This window comes from Mustelus asterias, chromosome 6 (assembly GCF_964213995.1).
Source record: "Mustelus asterias chromosome 6, sMusAst1.hap1.1, whole genome shotgun sequence".
Taxonomy (NCBI): Eukaryota; Metazoa; Chordata; class Chondrichthyes; order Carcharhiniformes; family Triakidae; genus Mustelus; species Mustelus asterias.
Window position 1 is genome coordinate 89,596,900 of NC_135806.1, and position 23,999 is coordinate 89,620,898.

The following is a 23,999-nucleotide window of genomic DNA, read 5'->3' on the forward strand; positions in this document are numbered from 1 at the left end:
AGAACAGTTTGTCAGTTTACCAGTGCAAATGTACAATAAGGACCTTCACCCTGTTATGTAGTTGCCTTCTAATGAAGATCAAATGTTTATCAGTTTAAACTGCAGACAAGAATTATTGGAACCTTTATATAACTGGAAAATATAGTCATTTCAAATGAACCATTTTCATTGGGTAGTAGCTGAACAACTATATTTAATTAGATCAATTTCAAATGCCTTCCAATAATAGATGTATATGCTATTATTATTCAATTAGTTTCAAAATCATAAAATGCTGAAAAGAGGTTAAACTGAAGACAACTTTTGACTATAGGTTATTATTGCTACAAAAACAACAGTTAGCAGTACTTCAGCCACTTCATATTATTCTTACCATAACAAAAGACAACCATTTACCAGTAACATTGGAGTACATTGTTTCTAATCTTTCTGGGATGTAACATATTCCACCTACATTATCTAACCCACATTAATCCTATCACAGGGGGCACTGATGTTGCAGCCACCCCGGTGCAGTTTGTATAGAATCAATATTCCATCAAGGAAGTAAAAATCTACTGTCAAGTTGTTCAGTTCGTCAACTCCCATCAGTCGCAATGAAATTCGGGCAAGTGTGCCACTGACTTCCATAAGCCCAGTGTCGCTCCTTGTGCATCTTGAATAAAGCAATGTATTTTATTTTCAAGTTTTATTTCTGCTGAATACACGTTCCCCTCTAAGTGTGAGGTGTTGTAGCTGGTACTGCAGCACCTCTGTGTCTGCGGGCTCGTTAATATTCATTTTATCTAGGTTTAGGTAATCCAAGGATTTTGACTGGGCTCTCTTTCCCTTAATGAGGCAAACTGGCAAAGGGCCACGTAGACATTTGCTGGGTTCGAAGGAAAATGACTTGACAGTTCTTTCCCCTGAACTTGGCATGCGTCGTCGTCTTCTGCCATTGGCAGCTGGGATCTCGTACGGTTGATAGTATCGATTCTTGGTCCTGTAGATGCGAGAACTTCTAGTCACGCCGACATCCTGCTGTTTAGTATGTTGGCTGGGCAAAGCTTCTGCTGCGCTCGGCTCATTGCCCGACCACCTTTGAGCCAACTTTAAAAGTTCCCCACCGGTAGTAAAGCCAACCAGGTAATTGGTGTCCATGTGAAGAATCTGATAGCTGGGCACAGTCCGCTTCACTGGAGAGCATGGGGTGCTGGAGCTGCGGGGCTTCTCTGCTTCAGCTTTACCCAGCGAGTTCACTTCCACGGCAGGGGCAGTGAGGACTGGCATCGCTGCCCTGGAAACACCACTGAGGTCCACTTCCATTCTGAAATTGGCAGCTGTCAGACTAAAGTACAACAAAACACTTATTACAATACTAACAGAAAACAAGTATAACATTCACACAAGGTTACAAACTGGGCTCTGAAGACATGAAAGGCCATAAACAATTAATCAGTAACCTGGTAGACTTCAGCTCTTTACTGCCTTAACTACTATTTAATCTCTTTAAAAGGCTGAACAGTGTTTAAACAGTTGGGTGAGCGCTGGAGCACAAACTCAATGTCACAGGCATAATGCAGCAAATGGCTCACAACCTAAATCTGCATGCAGTCCTAGCCTATGTTTAAAGAAATAGGATCCATAGCAGTGTGATCAGCTTTCCAACTGAATCGTTTATGATGTGAAAATTCAAGCAAACCCGGCCTGCAGGCTAGTGTGTGGTGGTTACGCTTGGTCCTTCAGACTCAGTAACAGGACTGTTAATCCATGCTATTTGAATAAACACTTTGTTAAAGATTATTCAAAATGTCAGACCAGAATTACAAATAACAGCAGTCTATTCTGCTGTTTCAAGCCTAGCTAGTGCTTAACTCTTTAAATTAAGCCATAGGTTTTTTTCTTGATATTTTTGTGCAGCTGATTGGCTAATTTTACTGTCCTTAGCAAAGGAGGGAACAAGTGTGAGCGTGCATCTAGGTAACAGAAATCAGGCAATGAGAAAAGATGGTTGAAATATTGATAATGTCACTAAACTAGCTATCCAGAGGCCCAGATGAACGCTCTGGGTACACAGGTTCAAATCCCACTATGTCAGCTGGCGGAATTTAAATTCAGTTAATAAATATGGAACATGAAGCTAGTCTCAGTAATGGTGACCATGAAACTATCATTGATTGTTGCAAAGACCCTTTCTGTTCATTAATGTCCTTTAGGGAAGGAACTCTGCCGTCCTTACCTGGTCTGGCCTACATGTGACTCCAGACCCACAGCAATGTGCCCTCTGTTGCCCATCCCTAATTGCCCTTGCACTGAGTGACTCACTCGGCCATTTCAAATGCTGGCCCAGCCAGCGACGCCCACATCCCACGAAAGAATAAATTTTTGAAAATGCAAGTCTAATTCACATTTAAATTGGTAGGAAAAAAAGATAACGGAACAGACACAATGAATTGATCTGAAACATTAACTCGTCTTCGCTCTTCACTGAGTATTATATGATGAGTATGGCCAGTATTTTCTATTTACAATTATGAGGATAATTATTTTCAAATACAAGTACAGCAGGACTTTAATTATTAAGAAACACTCATAAATTTACCCATCACAGAAGGCACTCAGCTCTCCTAGAGGCTAATTTCCCTGACCTCACAAAAATCAGCACACTCAGTGATTTCTTACTGGGGAAGCATACTCCCATTTCCCGTACTTTTCTCAAAATGTATTATTTCACTCATTCACATTGAATGGAATTAACCGCACATCTTTCCAATGCGCTAATCATGCCATTGCCGGCTTGAGGACATTATATTTTTTTTAAAAACTGTATTCCTTTCAAAATGGACCCTGATGAACTGTGAGATGGCTGTCAAGGGGGTCATTCGACGTTTGCAACTTCCAACAACCTCCTAACCTTATTGAAAAAATTCAAATTGAATTATGTGTAGGGGTCACCCTTGAATAGATATGTCTAAGTAGCAGTCTTCTGTGGAATTTCACATCTATTATCAAGACTTACTCCAAAACAAAGAGAACAAAGAACAATACAGCACAGGAACAGGCCCTTCGGCCCTCCAAGCCCGCACCGCTCATGTGTCCACTTGACCATTCTTTTGTATCCCTCTATTCCCAGTCTGTTCATGTGGTTATCTAGATAAGGCTTAAACGATCCCAGCGTGTCCGCCTCAATCACCTTGCTTGGCAGTGCATTCCAGGCCCCCACCATCCCCTGTGTAAAGTACGTCCCCCTGATATCTGTGTTGAACCTTGCCCCCCCTCACCTTGAACCCGTGACCCCTTGAGTTCGTCACCTCCGACCTGGGAAAAAGCTTCCCACTGTTCACCCTATCTATGCCCTGCATAATTTTATACACCTCTATTAGGTCGCTCCTCATCCTCCGCCTTTCCAGGGAGAACAACCCCAGTTTACCCAATCTTTCCTCATAGCTAAGACCCTCCATACTAGGCAACATCCTGGTAAACCTGTACTCTCTCCAAAGCCTCCACGTCCTTCTGGTAGTGTGGCGACCAGAACTGGACACAGTATTCCAAATGTGGCCTAACCATCGTTCTATACAGCCGCAACACCAGGACAATAAACCCCCAGACTCTCTGACTCAAGGTCTGCTATATAATAAAGCAGGGCTAGCAGACTGAGTATCCACAATGAAGTGCTAAGGCCGTTCAAAAACTACAGCCTTTACCCAATTCCCATCCTATGAGTGGCAAAGAATAAGGTGGGAAAGATCAGAGAGGGATGGGGGTGAAGAATAGGTGGGAGGAAAAGAGATGAACAGGGATAAGGGTAATTGAGAATGAGAGAGAAAGAAAAGTGATAGATCAAAAGAAAGTGGAAGATGCTTAAAGGGGGAAATTAAATCCCATCATAAATGTGAAATATCAGGATATTAGTACGCCACTATTTGCACTTGTCATGTTGAAGACCATTCATTTTCGTTCCAACCTAAAATATTGTACACACCAGACTTAATTCCTAAATCTTAAAAAGGAAAGCATAAGTTTGGCAAATTGAGCAAGACCATTCTCAAGAATAGTTGAAAACAATGTGACAAAATGAAACGGTGTACCCACCAGATATTGCACAAGTAATACTTTCCAAGAATGAATCATTGATGGAGAAATATACTCTGTATACTCATACATCTACTTGACCATTCCAGTTGAAAGCTCTTGTGGCACGAGTGGCACAGCGGTTAGCACTGCTGCCTCACAGCACCCAGGGACCCAGGTTCGATTCCCAGCTTGGGTCACTGTGTGGAGTTTGCACATTCTCCCCGTGTCTGCGTGGGTTTCCTCTGGGTGCTCCGGTTTCGTCCCACAGTCTGAAAGACTTGCTGGTTGGGTGCATTGGACATGCAAAATTCTCCCTCAGTGTACCCGAACAGGAGCCGGAGTGTGGCAACTAGGGGATTTTCACAGTAACTTCATTGCAGTGTTGATGTAAGCCTACTTATGACAATAATAAATAAACTTTAAACGCAAGAAAAATGCACAAATGAGTTCAAGAACTAATCCAAGAGCCTACATCTGAGGGGATGCGACCTTTTCCCTGAACACATCCAATTCATCCAATAGTGATATTAAGACAAGGGTGATTACCAATAGTACTATTGTTCAACTTTTCCTCAACACAATCCCCTCATTCTAGAAATCAGCCTATTGAATCTTCTCTGAACTGCTTCCAATGCAAGCATGGCTTTCCTTATCTAAGGAAATCAAAACTGTGCAGAGCTCCGGGTGCGGTCTTACCAATTCCTGCACAGTTGTAAGAAGACATCCCAATTTTATACTCCATTCCCTTTGCAATAAAGGCCAACATTCCATTTGCTTTCCGAATTACTTGTTATACCTACATGCTTATTTGTTGAGATTATGGCCAAGGGCACCCAGATCCCTCTGTACTACAGCGTTCAGTCTCTCCCCATTGAAATAATGTCCTGCTTTTCTACTCTTCCTGCCAAAGAGAACAACCTCACATTTTCCCACATCCTACTCCATCTGCCAATTTTTGTCCACTCACTTAAGCTACCTATATCCCTTTGCAGTCTCTTTCTGTCCTCCTCACAACTTACATTCTGTCCATCTTGGTATCACCAGCAAACTTGACTATAATAGTCAGTCTCTTCATCCAAGTCAGTATTATAGGTTTACATTGTTGAGACCCCAGCACTGATCCCTATGGCATTCTACTCATTATGGTTTGCCAAGCTGAAAATGACCCATTTATCCTGACTGTTTCCTGTTAGCCAACCCTCTATCATGTCATTATATCACCATCAAAACCATTAACTCTCATCTTATGCAGTAACGTTTTGTGTCACTATATCAATGTTTTTTTTTCTAAATCTACTACATCTGTTGGTTTTCCTTTATCCACCTTGCATGCTACATCTCCAAAGCACTCCAATAAATTGGTCAAACACCATTCCCCTTTTATAAAACTGTGCTGTCCCTGCCTGATTGTATTATTATGCCCATCACTCCCTTTATGTTACATTTGTTTTCCAATCCACTGGGATATTTCCAGAATCTAGGGAACTTTGGAAGATTACAACCAGTCCATGCACTATTTCTGCAGCCACTTCCTTTAAGATCCCAGGATAAGACCATCAGGTCCAGGGAATCTTTAATCCCATTAGTTTTCTAAGTATTTTTTTCTCTAATGAATTGATAGTGATTGCTTTAAGTTCCTCTCCCCCTTTTGCATTCTCCTTTTCTTGTGTGTTTTACTGTGAAGATGGATACAAGTACTTGTTCAAAGTCTATGCCAGTTCCTTGCTACCTATAATTCCCCAGTCTTACCCTCTAAGGGACCAATAATCAGTGTCGCTACACTTTTCCTTTTTATATACTTGCAGCATTTTTCTAATGTCTCTTTTTATATGCCTTGCTAGTTTACCTTCAAATTTCAATATCCCCCTTAGTATTATTTTCCAAGTCATTCTTTGCTGCTTTCTAAAGTTTTTCCAATCTTCAGGGCAATAATTAATCTTTGCAGCATTGTATAGCCTTTCTTTCAACTTTAATGCCACCCTTACCCTTTTTACTTAAACATGGATTCTGAATTTTTCTTGCAGTCTTTCTCAATGGATGTGTTGAGAGTTATGGGCCACAATTTTACATTGCTCTAGTGGGAGCGGACCCAACCCGCAAGCATGTAAAATTGCGTGAGGAGACATTGCGTTTGAAATGTCATCACACGATACTTCAGTCAGTGGGCACGTAAGAGAGTTGGAAGCATGCCCGCCACCCTTTAAATGGGAAATTATGAAAACAATTAAAAATGAATTCATGTGTCCCATCTACTTGTACGGTTGGCTGGTGGGCCAATTGGTCAGGCGGCCTTCAGGTTTTAGCTGCAATCTTGATCCAGGGTGGGATGAAACATCAGGGCTGAAATAAAATTTAGGAAGGTGTCTGGGGTCTGAGGTGTTCTGAGTTCTGCTGTCAGGCATTTGAATGTGCTGCCCAGACACAGCTCACTGTACATTTTCATCACAGTTAATTTGTAGAGATCTGCAGCTTCCTGCGACAGCTCTGCAGCAGCTGTCTGCCTTGAACAAAGAACAAAGAACAGTACAGCACAGGAAACAGGTCCTTCGGCCCTCCAAGCCTGTGCCGCTCCTTGGTCCAACTAGACCAATCGTTTGTATCCCTCCATTCCCAGGCTGCTCATGTGACTATCCAGGTAAATCTTAAACGATGTCAGCGTGCCTGCCTCCACCATCCTACTTGGCAGCGCATTCCAGGCCCCCACCACCCTCTGTGTAAAAAAAGTCCCTCTGATATCCGAGTTATACTTCGCCCCTCTCACCTTGAGCCCGTGACCCTTCGTGATCGTCACCTCCGACCTGGGAAAAAGCTTCCCAGGAGCTTTTTGGAAGGAGCCAATTGGAAGCGCAACCTGCACCCACCCAACCCGCACCCTCCTTTTACTTGGCGCCTGCCTTCTCCCCACCTCGCCCGCTGGCAGTGCCGAGCTCCTCAGCGCGAGCTTCATAATGGCTGCTCATTAATTTGCCAGCCAGTGTGAAATCACGTTCCAGAGCTGACCACCGCTGGAAGAACATCTCACATCTGCTTCCAGGCCCACCAAATGAGTGCCCCTGATGGGTGCAAAATTCAGGGCACGAACCATCTCCTTAAATGTTTGTCATTACTTCTCTACACCTCAGCGTTTAACCAATTTTCTCAGTCCAATTTAGCCACCTTGGTATACATAAAGTTAAATAAAGGCATTACAACATTTGTTTCAGACTGTAATTTCTTACCCTCAAACTGCATGTAAAATTCTATCACGTTATGATCACTCTTACCTACAGGACTCTTTACAATGAGGTAATTTATTAATCCTGTCTCATTACACAGGATCTAAAACAGCCTGTTCCCTGGTTGGTTCCAGAACATTTTGTGCTCGGAAACTGTCCCGATTACACTCTCTGAACTCATGTTTCAGGCTGCCTTGTAAATTTGATTCATCCATTGTATAAAGATTAAAATCTCCCCAGAGATGGGTGAAGACTAGTCCTTTCATTGTAGATTTCCTATATCTCAAAACTATGACCCTCTTCTCTTGTGCATCAGCTCCACAGTCATATGTCTACCTGCCAGCACTGAAAACAATCGAGAAGTCACCTTAACCTCCCTTTGCAAGACCTCAGATTCATCTGAATCTATGTCATTGGTTAGAATATGAACCGTGATGTTCATTTGCTGCTTCCTTTCCATTAATTCCATAATGTTCTTCACTCTGGAACCGGGGGAATAATGTTGCACTTGGAACTCCTGGTCACAAGTGAAGAATCACGCACCAGGACCACTTCCTTATAACTGAAACCTCAGTGTCTAAAGTCTGCAGAGTTTGATTCACAAACCAAATTTTGTCCAAAGTTGTGAAACTTGGCTGTTTTCTGCCCGAACATCAGAATTCTCCATTCCACTTATTTTCAGACATGGTACATAAATTACACAAAAATCCAATACAGAAATCGGCCATTTGGTCCACAAATAATGGTCCCAATCCCATAGGCCGACCATGTTCCCACATATCTGCACTCTCCTTTTACTCATCCACATATCTGACCTATTCTCAAACATTGGCATAGTCTCTGGTTTGATTATTAACTCTAGCAGTATTCCACAACCTCAAAACACAAAGAAAACAGCTCATACACTCTTCCCTAAAATTTACATATTTAATCTTATATTCACATGTACATGTTTCAGATCCTTCAATCATTGAAAACAATATTTTTAACTATTTCTACCATCCCTTCATAAATTTAAAATCTCTAGCAAATCTGACTCCAATGCATTTGTCCATGATAGTAGCAATAGGAAAGCACCAAAGCTCATGGAGACAATTTCTCATCTTCAGAGTGATGGCATTCTACCCTCCATCGTGTCCTGCGGCACTACCACTATTCTGAATTGAACAGATTCAGAACACATCCAGCAGCTCCAAACTGGACATCCTTGAGGTGCTGTGGGCCATCAGCACCAGCAGAATTGTATTAAAGTATAATCAGTAATCTCAAAGTCTATCTAGAACAAAATTTGGTTCAATAGGGAGTATAGAAGAGCATGCCAGAAGCAGAATTAGACAACTGAAAGTGAGATGCAAAGTAGTGAAGCTACATGCTGTAGAAGTGACCCCACAATGGATGAATCAGGTCAAGTCTCTCGAGTAAGCCACATCTAATTATGAAAGGTGGTAAACATTCAACAATTAACAGAGAGGAGGTGGTCATATCAGGAGCATAGAACATCACAGCTGTAGTACTGAAGGATGAAGTACTCCAAAACTGGCTGTGCTCCTAGTTAAGCTGCTTCAATTAGCTAGAACACGGTCAACTGCACAACAAATCGGAAAATAACACAGGTATGTCCTGTCAAGCAAAAGCAGAACAAATCCAATCAGACAATTACCGCCCCATTTGTTTACTCTCAACCAAAGTGACAGAAGTTTTTTCTTCCACCCTGCTATTAAGTGGCAGTTACTCAGCAATAACCTGTTCACTGATGTTCAGTTTGGGTTCGCCAGGGCCGCTCAGCTTTAGACCAGCTTTGGCCTAAACATGGCTAAAGCTGAATTTCAAAGCTGAGGCAAGAGTGACTGTCCTTGACATTAAGGCAGTGTTTGACTGAGTGTGGCGACAAGGAAAATTGAAGTTAATGGGAATGAGGGAAAATGCTCTACTGACTGGAGTCATTAAAGAACTGAGGGCTGTGGAAAGCCAACCATCTCAGCCCCAGGGATCAAGGATTGTGGAGACCCAATCACTGTCAGTTGATTCAATTACTTTCCTTCAGTCATAAGATCAGATATATTCACTGATGATTGCAGTGTTCATCATCATTCGCATCTTTTCAGATAATGAAACTGTACCTACCCACATACAGTGAGGCTTGGGCTAAGTGGCAAGTAACATTCACACAGGCAAGCTACAGTCAATGACCAAGTTGAACAACAGGGTCTAATGACTGCCCCTTGAAATTCAACAGCATTACAATCCCAAATACTTCATCATCAACATCTTCGAGATCACCTTTGCCTAAAACAGCAGACCAGAGGCTGGGTACTCTGTAGCAAATGATTCACTCTCCATCTCCTCAAAGCCTTTCCAGCATCTACAAGGCACAAATCAGGAGTGTGATGCAACATTTTCCATTTGGGTACTGCTCCAACTATATTTAAGTTCAAAACCTTCTAGGAATAGCAGTAGTTTGTTTCAGCATGATCGACACATCATCCACCACCGTAAACATTAATTTCATTCTCCTCTGTTGGTCCACTATGGCTGCAGTATGCACTGTGGCAACTTTTCTTCAACAGTGCCTCCCAAAACTGCAACCTCTCCTACCTAGGAGAAGGGCAGCAGGTACATGAGGCTATCAACACCTCCCAGTTCCCCTTCAAATCATGCACCAACTATCTCCACACAGTCTGCAGCCATTTGAACTGACAACTCACCACCACTTTCTCGAAGGCAATAATAATGGACAATAAATGCTGGCATTGCCAAAGATACTCATCTTCATTGGGGTGAAAAAATTAAAAGATCATTCCTTAATGTTCTCTATTGTAATGAATACAGTCCAAACTTTTCCAATTCTATTTTTTGGATTTTCACAGACCAGGTGGTATCGCAATAAATCCACAATGTAGTATTTTTATCAAATTAAAATCCCTCCTATGGTGTGGAGCCCAAAACTGTGCCCAATACTCCAACTGTAGTTTTGCATATATACTTAGAATCCAAATCCAATTAAATTTTGTCTATTATGTTCTACAGTTTCAGTCATGCAGCTCAATATGCCATTAGCTATTTTTGATACCTTAATCCACCTGAGGTGCTGCTTTGATACTTTGAGAGGCTGAACCCCAAATTCATGTTCTTCTGTATCAGCCCAGTAAGTATGCTGCCATTGGATACACTGAGGATCTAGGTTCACACATCTCATCCCACACACATCATGAGGGCCACCCCTCAGTCATTCCTGTGCATCTTACTTTAAGGCTGTAGATAATGCTAGTTTAGAACTTCCACGAGAACTAAACTTTCAGAAGAATCTCAATTTTCTCATTCACTTCAAAGATTAATTTTAGGGGAACAAATCTCCTGCCCAAAGTGACCTCTCAAAGTTGAGCTTCCAATGGTGCTAAACCCCTGGCAGGTCTCAACTCTGCTCTGCTGCCTTCTCACATGCCAGTGGCACCTCAGATCAAAACAGAAGCATAGGTTTTATCAGCACTATAATAACCTCATTCTTCTCCCAACAACTCTACACAAATTCTCAGGGTGGAAACCTTTTTGCAGATCTGCAAAGTTTAAGGATGGGTTGATTAATCAAATTAACAATGAGGGAATCTGCCAGCTACATTTGTCCATCGGATAATCTCAGCACCAAATACTGATCCAAGTTTATGTACCACAGCAATATCACCGATTGTGATTTTATTTGGTAATTAGATTTCAAACACCACATTCTGGAGCAATATTACAAAGGTCAAATGTATAAAATAAGAAAAGCTGACTAAATTTCTCTCAATAAATGAGATATTTAAGGAGGGAAAGATTTGGAAGGCACAATTTTTACCTTACAAAATGGCATACCTCTCTTTATATTGAGGGCAATGTGGTCAAATATATGGTTGACAGGCCGTGTCCAGAGTCAAGTGTTCGCTGAAAGGGCGAGTGATGTATTATTTCCTTTAAATTAATATACACACACACACACAAATAGCTATTTCTATCAGCTGCCGGCCTGTTATTATGTCGTATTTCTTCATAACCAATTCCCACTTATTGCGCTCTAACTGCATTGTATTTTTAGCATTATTACGCAGCATATCCATGATGTAAGGGTTCAGCGCACCCAACAGGTTAGGAATACAACGGTGTAAAATGCACAATTTAATTTTCACTTCCGGCTACTCTCAAATTAACTATCACGAATTCTGTATGGTTTTTACTTAATGAACGCTTAAACGCGTCTGATCGGGGACTGCAATGATACTTAAACCGCATCCTCTCTGTATCAAATCGTCCAAGGGAACATTGTACTTACAACAAGCCTTTCCTCTTGACTTTGAATGCTGTTCAACGTACTGGGCCGGCTCCACGTTTATTCCAAAACCTTCTGTCACCGTTTCCTGTTTCTAAAAGAGCCGTAGCAAAATTACAAATATGAAATAAACGATACTGCAAGACATTATTCTAAGGCATTTCTAGTCTACTTGCTGAAAGATTACCGAGAGATACTCCGCCCCAGAAAGATCCGAATCTTCAATGCTGACCTACAATATTGTTCTTGTTTCATGTTCGCCAGTCATCAGATTCCAGCGACCCTCTTCCCCCCTCCCCCAGTGAGCTAACCTTAGACCAAGGCAGCTGAACATACCTACAGGACAAGTTGATCAATGCCTGAGTCGATTTAAACCCATTTCCCCATCTGTGTCTATTTATTTGATGTCCTCGCACAGGGGGCATTTTTATATATAAAATAATAGCATGGACCATTTCGGGTTTTGTCATTTTTAAAAAAAAGAGAGGGCGGGAAATTGGGGAAGCAAAATGGAACTAACCTGATCCCGAAAGCCTGAAATACCGGTCGGCTTCCAACGCTGCGAGAGAGCCGGTGACCGCGAAAATGCCGTGATCAGGAAGAAAAAAAGCAGACCCAGTTCAGTTGTGGCAGTGGAGAGCTCCCGGATCTGTCACATGATTCTGATGTAAAAAGACATGGCAGCCCCTAGGAATTGCAATGGATTAAAAGAAGACCGCACTCACCCTTGGGGTTTAGGGCGGTTTTCATATTTTGGGGGGAATGTTTAATGAGCGAGTAGTTTCTAATCTCACCCAGTTTCGAGCAATAGAATATTGCACTAACTATAAGGCTACAACCAGAAATTTTATACGAATCCATTTTGTGCTGTTGCTATAGACTAGTTACTCACCTTTTCCTGTCCCGCCAGTTATGCTTTAGGAGGTTAAATGAAACTGAAATGTGGGATAATATATTTTACGTGGGACTCGGTAATTCATGATTAAGTCCCGAGAGAGAAAAAGCAGTGCAGGTGAATGGGACTCATGTGAACACTATCCACATGAATAGTCCATATCCCAGGGCTCCATGTTATGTATTCCGTTCATAAGGCATATTAAATAATTAAAATACCAAGTTACGTTTAATTTTGCAAGTAAATTCATAGAAACGTAAAATAATAGAAACAGCCATCGTGCCTCTGCTGCTCTTTGGGAGTGCTCTCGCTTCGTCCCCATTTTTGGAAAAGCCTGCAAGTTGTTCTCGTGCACTTGTAAAACTGCTAAGCTTCCACCACTCTTACAGGTAGAACATTAAAAGTTCACTTCAGCTCTTAATTTTGCAAATGATTTTAAACACATCACCTCTGTTGTGGACGCACTCGCCAGAGGTTTTCTCGAATAACTTTATCAAAACCTCCCATCATTTTGAAAAATGCGATTATGCCAACTCTGACGTTCTCTGTTCCCAGGAGAACAGTTTCAACTGAAGGTTCAGCCTCTCGGCATAACTAAAGTTCCTCAACATGATAACATGGTCAACTTTCTCTGTACTTTCTCTTTCTCTCATGGCCCCAGACTAAAACTTCAATAGAAGCTTGAAAAGGTTTCCATCTGACATGCAATGTACTTGCCTATGCCATGTGGACATGTCCTGGCACTCATGAACCAAATCGGGGCCAAATGGTCTACTCTTGCTCCTATTTCTTTTGTTATCTTTCAGCTCTGGGCACGGAGTTTCATTAATAGCAACAAAACTATATTTCACCTCAATCTTTAACCTCTTGGCACAGCACATCCCACACTCCATCAGCTTCATGTCAGTTGACCGATCCCATCATTAGGAGCGTAGAAGACCATATAATGAGCAGCAGCATCTGAAAATAAAAGTGCAAAGCTGGTGAAGCTACAACACAAAATTGAATGAGAAACAAGTAGCCATGGATGGTGCATCCTTCTGGTAGTCTTCCCCAGTGGAATATATCATTGTGTTCTGAAATATCTCCTTAAATAATCTCTTTCACAATATTTTTAACCTATTTTACCGATCCACTTTAGTCAATTCGTCATCACATGTAATTGCCTTCATTTAATTGCCTTTTATTTATGTCACTAGTTATGGCCATCTCACTCGCAAATTGAATGTGAAATTCTATGATGTTATGATCATGCTTGCCTAGAGGATCCTTCAGTTAATTATTCCTGATTCATTACACATTTGCTGGTCCAAAATAGCCTGGTTCCTGATAGATTGCGTTTGGGACAGCTGTTACAATCATACATTGTGGAACCTATGAACTCATCTTCTCGGCTATTGTTTCTGATTTAATAAAGCTACATGAAGATTTAAAGTCACACATGATTATTGCAGTACCTTACTTACAAGCTCGATTGTTTCTTGATGTATACTCTGTCTACTGTGTAGCTACTGTTAGGGGCCTACACACTACTCCCACCAATGACTTCTTTCCTTTGCTATTTCTTACCTTCGCCCGAACTGATTCTACACTTTTATCCTCTGAACAAAGATCATTTCTCACTATTGTACCGATTGATCTCATCCCTGATTAACAGAGCTATCCCAGCTGCTTCTCCTTTTCTCTTGACCTTTCTAATGTCAAATACCCTTGAATATTTAGACCCCAGCCTTGGCCACATTGCAACCCTGTCTCTGCAGTGGCTATTATATGATACTAATTCATTTCTATTTGGGCTACCGAGTCATCCATCATTGTCTACAGGAATAGTGCCAGAAAACTGGAGGATAGCAAATGTTGTCCCCTTGTTCAAGAAGGGGAGTAGAGACAACCCTGGTAATTATAGACCAGTGAACCTTATGTCTGTTGTGGGCAAAGTTTTGGAAAGGATTATAAGAGATGGATTTATAATCATCTAGAAAGGAATAATTTGATTAGGGATAGTCAACACGGTTTTGTGAAGGGTAGGTCATGCCTCATAAACCTTATTGAGTTCTTTGAGGTGACCAAAGAGGTGGATGAGGGTAAAGCAGTTGATGTGGTGTATATGGATTTCAGTAAAGCGTTTGATAAGGTTCCCCACGGTAAGCTATTGCAGAAGATACGGAGGCATGGGATTGAGGGTGATTTAGCGGTTTGGATCAGGAATTGGCTAGCTGTGAGAAGACAGAGGGTGGTGGTTGATGGGAAATGTTCATCCTGGAGTTCAGTTACTAGTGGTGTACCGCAAGGATCTGTTTTGGGGCCACTGCTGTTTGTCATTTTTATAAATGATCTGGATGAGGGCGTAGAAGGATGGGTTAGTAAATTTGCGGATGACACTAAAGTCGGAGGAGTTGTGGACAGTGCGGAAGGTCGTTGCAGGTTACAGAGGGACATGGATAAGCTGCAGTGCTGGGCTGAGAGGTGGCAAATGGAGTTCAATGGGGAAAAGTGTGAAGTGATTCACTTTGGAAGAAGTAACAGGATTACAGAGTACTGGGCTAATGGTAAGGTACTTGGTAGTGTGGATGAACAGAGAGATCTCGGTGTCCATGTGCATAGATCCCTGAAAGTTGGCACCCAGGTTGATAGGGTTGTTAGGAAGGTGTACGGAGTGTTAGCTTTTGTTGGTAAAGGGATTGAGTTTCAGAGCCAGGAGGTCATGTTGCAGCTGTACAAAACTCTGGTGCGGCCGCACTTGGGAGTATTGTGTACAGTTCTGGTCACCGCATTATAGGAAGGATGTGGAAGCATTGGAAAGGGTGCAGAGGAGATTTACCAGGATGTTGCCTGGTATGGTGGGAAGGTCTTATGACGCAAGGCTGAGGGACTTGAGGCTGTTTTCATTAGAGAGGAGGTTAAAAGGTGACTTAATAGAGGCATACAAGATGATCAGAGGATTAGATAGGGTGGATAGTGAGAGCCCCTTTTTCCTCGGATGGTGAGAGCTAGCACAAGGGGACATAGCTTTAAATTGAGGGGTGATAGATACAGGACAGATGTCAGAGGTAGGTTCTTCACTCAGAGTAGTAAGGGCGTAGAATGCCCTGCCTGCAGCAGTCGTGGACTCGCCAACATTAAGGGCATTTAAATGGTCATTGGATAAACATATGGATGATATTGGAATAGTGTAGGTTAGATGGGCTTTAGATTGGTTTCACTGGTCGGTTTAACATCGAGGGCCGAAGGGCCTGTACTGCGCTGTAATGTTCTATCTTGTTACAAATGTGAGCATCAAGATAAAAAGCCTTTAAATGTAATTATTTTTACTTTTTTTGCTTACTCTGAACTTATTTGCCAGTGCATACTTTTGTCTGAATGCTCTGCCCTTCCTGTCACCCTTGGGTTATCATTACCCGTTTCATTATCCTGCACTTTTGCCTTGTACTTTGTCTTGAATTTTTCAAATCTCCCCTCATATGAATCCTCCACTCTTATTTAAGAACTTAAGAAATAAGAGCAGACCATTCAGCCCTTCGAGTCCACTCTGCCATTCAATAAGATCATGGCTGATCTTTTACTTCATCATTTTCCCACACTATCCATATATCCCTTAATATTTTTAGTATGTAGAAATCTATTACACTCAGTTTTGGACATTTTCGTTGACTGAACCTTCACTGCCCTCTGAAGATTTCCAAAGATTCGCCAGTGGAGAAATTCCTCCTCATCTCAGTCCTAAAAGGCCTGTCCCATATTCTGAGACTGTCCCCTGGTTCTAGAAACCCTGATGTGGAGATGCCGGGTGTTGGACTGGGGTGAACACAGTAAGAGTTTTAACAACACCAGGTTAAAGTCCAACAGGTTTATTTGGTAGCAAATACCATTAGCTTTCGGAACGCTGCTCCTTCGTCAGATGGAGTGGAAATGTGCTCTCAAACAGGGCACAGAGACACAAAAATCAAGTTACAGAATACTGATTAGAATGCGAATCCCTACAACCAGTCTAGAAACCCTAGCCAGGGGAAACATCCTTCCTGCATCTGCTCTGCCGAGACCTACAAGAATTTTGTATGTTTGAATGAGATCTCCTCTCATTCTTCTAAACACCATGGAATAAAGGTCCAGTCCATTTAATCTTTCCACATAAGACAATCCCTCCAATTCAGGAGTAGCTTGGTGGACCTATGTTGCACACCCTCTGAGGCAAGTATATCTTTCCTTAGGTAAGGAAAACAAAACTGTACACAATACTGCAGGCATGGTCTCACCAAGGCTCGATACATTTGCAGCAAGACATCTTTATTTCTGTACTCAAATTCCCTCGTGATGGTGCCCAATGTACCATTTACCTTCCCAACTGCTTGCTGCACCTACATGTTAGCATTTACTGACTCATTAACACGGACCCTTTGGACATAAAACACTTCCCAACCTCTCACCACCTTAAGAAATAACCTGCTTTTTTCCCTACAAAACTGGATTAGTTCACACTTATTCACATTATATTCCATTTGCCAAGTTCTTGCCCATTCATTTAGCCTGTCCATGTCCCCTTGAAGCCTCCTTGCATCTTCCTCATAACGGCTGAATGGTTTGCTCTTATTTCTTCTGATCTTAAACAAGAGTGGAGGACTCATATGCCCACCTAGTTTTGTATCAGCAGCAAATCTGGAAAGATAGTGAACAATTCTGGCCCCAGCACTGATCCTTGCGGTACCCACTAGGAAAAGCCTGGCATCCTGAGAATGATCCGTTTATTCCTACCGTTTTCTGCCTGTTAACCAATTCTCAATCCATACCAGTATATTACTTCAATCCCATGAGCGCTAATTTTGCTTACTGGACTCCTGTGTGGGACCTTATAAAAAGCCTTCTAAAATCTAAATATACCATATCCACTGGTTCCCCTTTATCTCTGCTACCAGTAACATTCCCAGGTTTGTTAAACACAATTTCCTTTTCATACATCCATGTTGACTCTGCCCAATCATATAATTATTTTCCAAGTGTGCAGTTATCACATTCTTTATAATAGATTCTAACATTGTCCCTACTAATGTGTCAAACCAAAAGGTCTACCATTCTCTATTTCTCTCCCTTAAGTGGGAGAGAGAAAATGTTATGTTTGCTACTTTCCAGAATGCAAGGACTTTTCCAGAATCTATAGAATTTTGAAAGATAACCACCAATGCATCCACTAACTCTATAGCCACATCCTTCAACATACAGCTCATGAGGGCCTGGGGATTTATCAACCTTCAATCCAATTATTTTTTCCAGTCCTACCCCTTTATTAATGCTAAGTTCTTTCAGTTCTGCATTTTCTTAAGCTTGCTAGTACCTGGAAGATTTTCTGTATCTTCCTCCATGAAGATAGACTATTTTTTTTTAGGTTCTGTCATTTCCTTATTCTCCTGTTTCCATCTGTGATATATCCACATTTGTCTTTGCTAATATTTTCCTTTCCACATATCTAAAGATTTTACAGTTCTTTATGCCTCATGCTAGCTTTTATTTATATTCTCTTTTCCCTTTATCAATTTCTTGGTTCTTGTTGGTTGGTTTCTAAAATGCCCCCAATCCTTGGGTTTATCACTTTTTGCGGCAACCTTATAGGCTACTTCCTTTGATCTAATGCAATCTTTAACTTCTGTTAGCCACAGTTGATTCACCTTCCCTGTTGGACTTTTGTGTCTGAGAGGAATGAATATTTGTTGTGGACCATGTAATACCTTTTTAATACTCGCCATTGCCTATCTACCATCATTTGTTTTTCAAAGTATATTTTCCCAATCAACCATAGCTAACCTGCCTCTCATACTTTCCTTTGTTCAGATTTAGGGATCTAGTTTTGAGATGAAACTATATCACTTGCAAATTTAATTTAAAATTCTATCACATTATGGTCACAAAGACTTATTTACAGCAAGGTAATTACCCCTTTATCATTACGTAATACTAATCAAAAATAGCCTAATCTCCAGCTGGTTCTTCAATGCACCACTCCAGAAATGCATCTCACATTCCAGGCCCTTTGACCCAACTTGCCCATATCAACCAGGTTTCCTAAACTGAACTAGTCCTATTTGCCTGCGTTTGGCCCATATCCCCCTAAGCCTTTCCTATTCATGTACCTGTCAAAATGTCTTTTAAATGTTGCAATTGTACATGCCTCTACAACCTCCTCTGGCAGCTCATTCCATATATGCACCACCCTGTGTGTGAAAAAGTTGCCCGTCAGGTCCCTTTTAAATCTTTTCCTTCTCACCATAAACTTATGCCCTCTAGTTTTAGATTCCCCTACCCTGGGGAAAAGAAGTTTCACCTTATCCATGTCCCTCATAATTTTTTAAACTTCTATTAGGTCACCCCTCATCTTCCTATGCTCCAGGGAAAAAGTCCTAGTCCAGCCAGCTTCTTTTTATAATTCAAACCTTCCAGTCCTAGTAACATCCTTGTAAATCTTTTTTGCACCCTCTCCAGTCTGATAACATCCTTCCTATAGCAGGGCAACCAGAATTATACGCAGTACTCCAAACGTGCCCTTACCAATGTCCTGTACAGTTGTAACATAATGTTCCAACTCCTGTACTCGATGCTCTGACTGATGAAGTACTTAACCAGGACTTCACCATTCAGAAAAGGTGTCAACATTGAAGATGAAATTGGATAGATAGATAGGAGGAAAATTAATTAGGTTTATCCAGTTTATGGGCAAACTGAAATCACTCATTATTACTGTATTACCCCCATATTACATGCAATTCTAATTTCCTGATTTATAACATGCCTAATGTTACCACTACAGTTTGCTGGCCTATAAACAAATTCCACCAATATATGCTGTCATTTACTTTTTGTTTCACTCAAACTGATTCTACATCTTGATCTTTTGATCGAAGATCCTCTCTTCACTACCGTACTAATCTTGTCCCTGATTAACACTGCTATGCTACCCCATGTCCTTTTCTCTTTTGACAATCCTTCCAAAATGACGAATATGACAAAAATGCTTAATATTCAGTTTCCAGTCTGGGTCACCCTGTAACCGCATCTCCGTAATGGCAATTAACTTGCACTCATTTATGTCTATTTGTGCCTCAAGTAGCTTGTTGTGAATGCTATGTGTATTCAGATAGAATGCCATTAAGTTTGTCTTTTTAACACTATTTCACATTCTGATCGTATTTGATGCTTGCCTTCATTTCATCTGCCTTCTAATTTTGCTCATTACTTTTCTATTTCCTGATACCAGTTTTGCTTCCCTCCAATTTGAACTCCCACTCCAATTTCCATCCCCTGCCAATATAGTTTAAATCTCCCAATAACACGAGAGAATCTTCCCGCATGCATGTCATTACTTGTTTTGCTAAGGTGCAATCCATCCATCTTGTACCGGTCCCACCTGCCCCAGATCCAGTCGCAAAGTCTCAGAAATATTATTCCCTCATTCCAATACAAATTCTCCAACCATGCGTTGAGTTGCTCAATCCTCCTATTCCTATGCTCACTACAATAATGTTGAAATCGCTGCTTTAAGATTCTGCTTTTTTTCCTAATTCCCCAAACCCTGCTTTCAGGACATCCTTCTTCCTATCTATGTAGTTGCTACCAATGCCAATCATACTCTCTGGCTATTCATTCTCTGTAAGAAGTTTAACAACACCAGGTTAAAGTCCAACAGGTTTATTTGGTAGCAAAAGCCACACAAGCTTTCGGAGCTCCAAGCCCCTTCTTCAGGTGAGTGGGAATTCTGTTCACAGAGCATATAAAGACACAAAGATATAAAGATATTCATTCTCTCCCAGAAGAATGCCTGCAGCCACTATGTGACATCCTTGACCGTGTTGCCAGGAAAGGAACAAATCATCCTGGAGCCATACCTATAGCCACAGAAACACCTGCCTGTTTCCCAACTTACAAATCCCCTCCAACTATTGCTCTTCCCATCTTCTTTCTCCCCTCCTGAGCACTTGAGTCACCTGTAATGCCACAGACTTGGTTCATGCTGGACTTCTCTGAAGAATCATTGCCTTACCAAGACCTAAATGGGAATCATAGAATCCACAGTGCAGAAGGCAGCCATTCAGTCCATCAAGCCTGCACCGACAGTTTCACCCAGGCCCCATCCCCATAACCCCATGTATTACCCTACTAATCTCTGTGACACCAAGGGGCAATTTATCATGGCCAATTGACCTAACCTGCACACCTTTGGACTGAGGGGGGCAAGTGGAACATCTGGCGGAAACCCACACAGACACGGGGAGAATGTGCAAACTTCACATAGCTACCCGAGGCCAGAATTGAACAGGAATCCCTGGCGCTGTGAGGCAGCAGTGATAACCACTGTGCCACCGTGGTTAGCAAGACCAACTTTGGGGGACTCCTGCACCACCTACCTGTTCTTAGATTGTTTGGTGATCACCCATTCCCTCTCAGCCTGCATGCCCCCTAATCTCCCTTCATAAATGTGATATCCATATAGTTCTCCACCTTGCAGATGCATCACAATGACTCTTGCCACTGCTCGAGTTCTGAAACCCAGAGCTCAGCTGGTGACACTTTCTGCAGATGTTTTTGCCTAGGACACATGGCATGTCCATGACTTCGCACATGTCACAGGAAGCATATTCAACTTGGCTGAGCTTACATCACCTACTTGTACCATTGTCCACAACCAGATCTAGCAATGCCTCCTTCCTTGTTGCAGTATAACCATGCTGAAAACAGCTTGACATTCGAAAAACAATTTCTCCGAGTTGCAGGCACAATATTTTGGATAATCAAAGGTAGACTGAAGAAAAAAAAAGTTCTCCATCATAGGCGCTTTTATTTTTGTATTTTGGAGTTGGTAGGGTGGTTTTATTCCATACACTATCGGTTGTCATATCTTCACATATGTAACAATTCTCAATAGGATAACATGAAATTGCAGATGCAGAATAGTGATCACTCTGAGGAACATGTATTGAATGGGTAACTATTTTATATGCCATAAATTTATTTACATCAGGACTGCAGGTTCAACTGTACATCTCTGTTGAATAAAAGAGACAACCATATGTACAAAAACATCACTGGCAATGGCTATTCACAAAATATTGCAGCTTGGCTGAAAATGGTACAACTTCCACTGTAGCATAAATACCTTCAACCGATGAGTAAAACTGTTGAGGCAAACTCCAGAAGAAATCTTGCAAATGCCCCTTTTAACAGCAACATAATGTTCTGTATAAATGCAGTTACAATGAAAAAATGTTCAGTGTAAACACAGTTGTATTTTAAAGATGAAGTTCAGTACATATTTATTTGGCAAACATGGTACATATAATGTAATGACCAATTTACAAGAACAAACATATGTGGTTCAAAACATGTCAAATTATATATACTGTTTGAAATTGCAATTAAATTCAGCAGGGAAATATGTATGTACTTGGGTAACAGCTCAAATATTCTCATGTTAAATGTTATAAATCAAATGACATTGCTCAATGCTCCACTGAATGGAGTTAACCTTAAAAAGCAACAGATCTTCCATAAGACATTCTATTCTATGTTAACTGGAGAATAATTCACAACAGGACAAAATCAAAACAGGTAGTATGTAAACAATAAAAAACAAATTACTGAGCAATTATATACAGATACATAATCCCCTTTAAAAAACAAATCTGTAATCCATTTCATATAAAACATATATAGACTAGATTCAAATTTTGTTTACAACTAAATCTGTAACATGCCAAATTCCAGTAAACTTTCTTAAAACCGTGAAGCACTATATTTGCATGTTAAGCAATGCTTTAAATGAGACAAAACAAGGTTATATTTATTCTTAGCTTGTATTCTTCAGAGTAAAAATACTTTCGTGTCAGCTTAAAATGTCCTTTACAAAAGTGTTTATCATGTACCATAGCTCAAAATTGCTGTTAAACAACTTTTCACTCTCTCGATTTATTATATATAATATATATATTATGCACACAAAAGACCAGAAACAATTTTTCATCAAAATTGCACATTTCTCCAATATGAAGCTACATCCAAAAAATAAAAACCTTAGTAGTCAATTAAATGTTGAAATCACAATAACTATGTGAATTGGAGTTTGAACATACACATGCATCTAAAACCAGTGTTGCCAAAAACAGGGTGCAAACAATCTTTTTAAAAAGGAAGAAAAAGGGAAATGGTGTCTAACAATCTTAATATATCCTCGGAATTGTGTAAACAAATCTAATTTTTATTGTACAGCACGAAATGCAAAGAGTTCACTCTCATCTTCAATTTCAAGTCAGTCACACATCTCTCCACTTGCTCAGAAAAGCTAAATTTGCAAACCTACATAAGGTATTGCAATATCAGCCATGTAACCAAAATGTCCATGTAATAATTAGGCATTCCGAATGGGAAAAAAGCAAATAGAAATATCAATAAATGGAACCAAAAACAATAATTCGATTTTCATTACAATTTTCATGGATTTCCCTACATTTTACCATCAAGTGGAAATGTTATAAGGAATAAAACTACTCAATAAAGGAGCAAAAAAAATGACAAATAGTTGGCATATACTTAATGTGCAACCTCATTGATGAAACATTATATGTCACATTTTCCAGTAAACCTATTCACATTATAACTAGTGAGCATATAAAGGGAACTCAAATCCAAATTACATATTTGGATTAGTTTTTTCTGAATGCAATGTCACCGCACAGAGAACATTTGATTGCAGTTTTAGCTCTTCTGGAAATGCTACACAGGTGGATAAAAAAAAAAACTAGCATGACATTAACCTCAGTCACTGTGCGCTAAAATCCAATAATTCAAAAAAATTACAAATATATGGAATACCTACCATCAACTTTTAACATTAACCATTCATGTGATTTGTCTTGGCAGAAAAAAATTAAGGGATAATTTTTTTTTCTTTCTACTTGAGCATTTGTACACAAAGAATACATTTTTTAAGGCTCATATATTTTCATTTATTTCAATGTAGTACAAATTGGTCTGGACCAGCATACTTCAAGGTAGTTTTCCATTCATCAGCTTTGGTCATCTTTAGCTTTAATGGAGTTGTCATGTAGCCCGGTGAAGGGTGTATTTTCTGTTGATGAAGATGGCCCTGCGATAGACACATTACTGGAAGATCCACAACTGGCTGCATGGCAAAAAAGGAAATTCACCTTTAAGCGAATTCACCTTCAAGTTAATTCACCTAAAAGGCAATATTGTTTTTTATTGCAAGAATGAATGGCATGCACTTAAAGCAGCAACACGGATGCATAGCAAATCTATATTAATTGAAATAACTAAATCGGTTTGCAAGATAGCACACTAAACAAGTGAACCTTGCTAAACAGCTAATCAAATTAGGGGAATTAAAATACACAGCATCCATTTATTTACCTTGCTGGTTGCAACAAATTTGTTCACTCATTGGCTTGCTATAAATTTTAATGCCCAATGAAATATCTGGGTGGCACAGTGGTTAGCACTGCTGCCTCAGTGCCAGGGACCCAGGTTCAATTCACACCTT

The 23,999-nt window shown here is 40.6% G+C and overlaps 2 protein-coding genes across 14 annotated transcripts in view; both read right to left on the bottom strand.

Annotated features, from left to right (window-relative positions):
• Positions 1–381: 381 nt before the first annotated feature.
• Positions 382–12,159, bottom strand: macir (macrophage immunometabolism regulator). 3 transcript variants are annotated; one of them, XM_078215415.1, is made up of 3 exons: positions 12,089–12,159; positions 11,572–11,662; positions 382–1,327 (listed from the first exon to the last, which is right to left on the bottom strand). In XM_078215415.1, exon 3 carries the CDS (start codon positions 1,303–1,305, stop codon positions 682–684), a length of 624 nt encoding a protein of 207 aa, XP_078071541.1. In that variant the 5' UTR covers positions 1,306–1,327; positions 11,572–11,662; positions 12,089–12,159; the 3' UTR covers positions 382–681. The 3 variants fall into 3 exon arrangements, with proteins under 3 accessions (XP_078071541.1, XP_078071540.1, XP_078071542.1); XM_078215414.1 differs by lacking the exon at positions 12,089–12,159 and adding an exon at positions 11,756–11,768; XM_078215416.1 differs by lacking the exon at positions 11,572–11,662 and having other exon boundaries at positions 12,089–12,105.
• A 9,135-nt stretch (positions 12,160–21,294) lies between these two features.
• Positions 21,295–23,999, bottom strand: part of ppip5k2 (diphosphoinositol pentakisphosphate kinase 2) — a 165,104-nt gene continuing 162,399 nt past the window's right edge. For 9 of the 11 annotated variants that reach the window (XM_078214712.1, XM_078214715.1, XM_078214713.1 and 6 more), the window contains one exon: positions 21,295–23,621. In XM_078214712.1, coding sequence (XP_078070838.1) covers positions 23,506–23,621 — 116 coding nt within the window. In that variant the 3' untranslated portion in view covers positions 21,295–23,505. Of the gene's footprint in view, positions 23,679–23,999 lie in introns of all 11 variants that reach the window. The other 2 variants (XM_078214716.1, XM_078214708.1) reach the window with 1 other exon arrangement.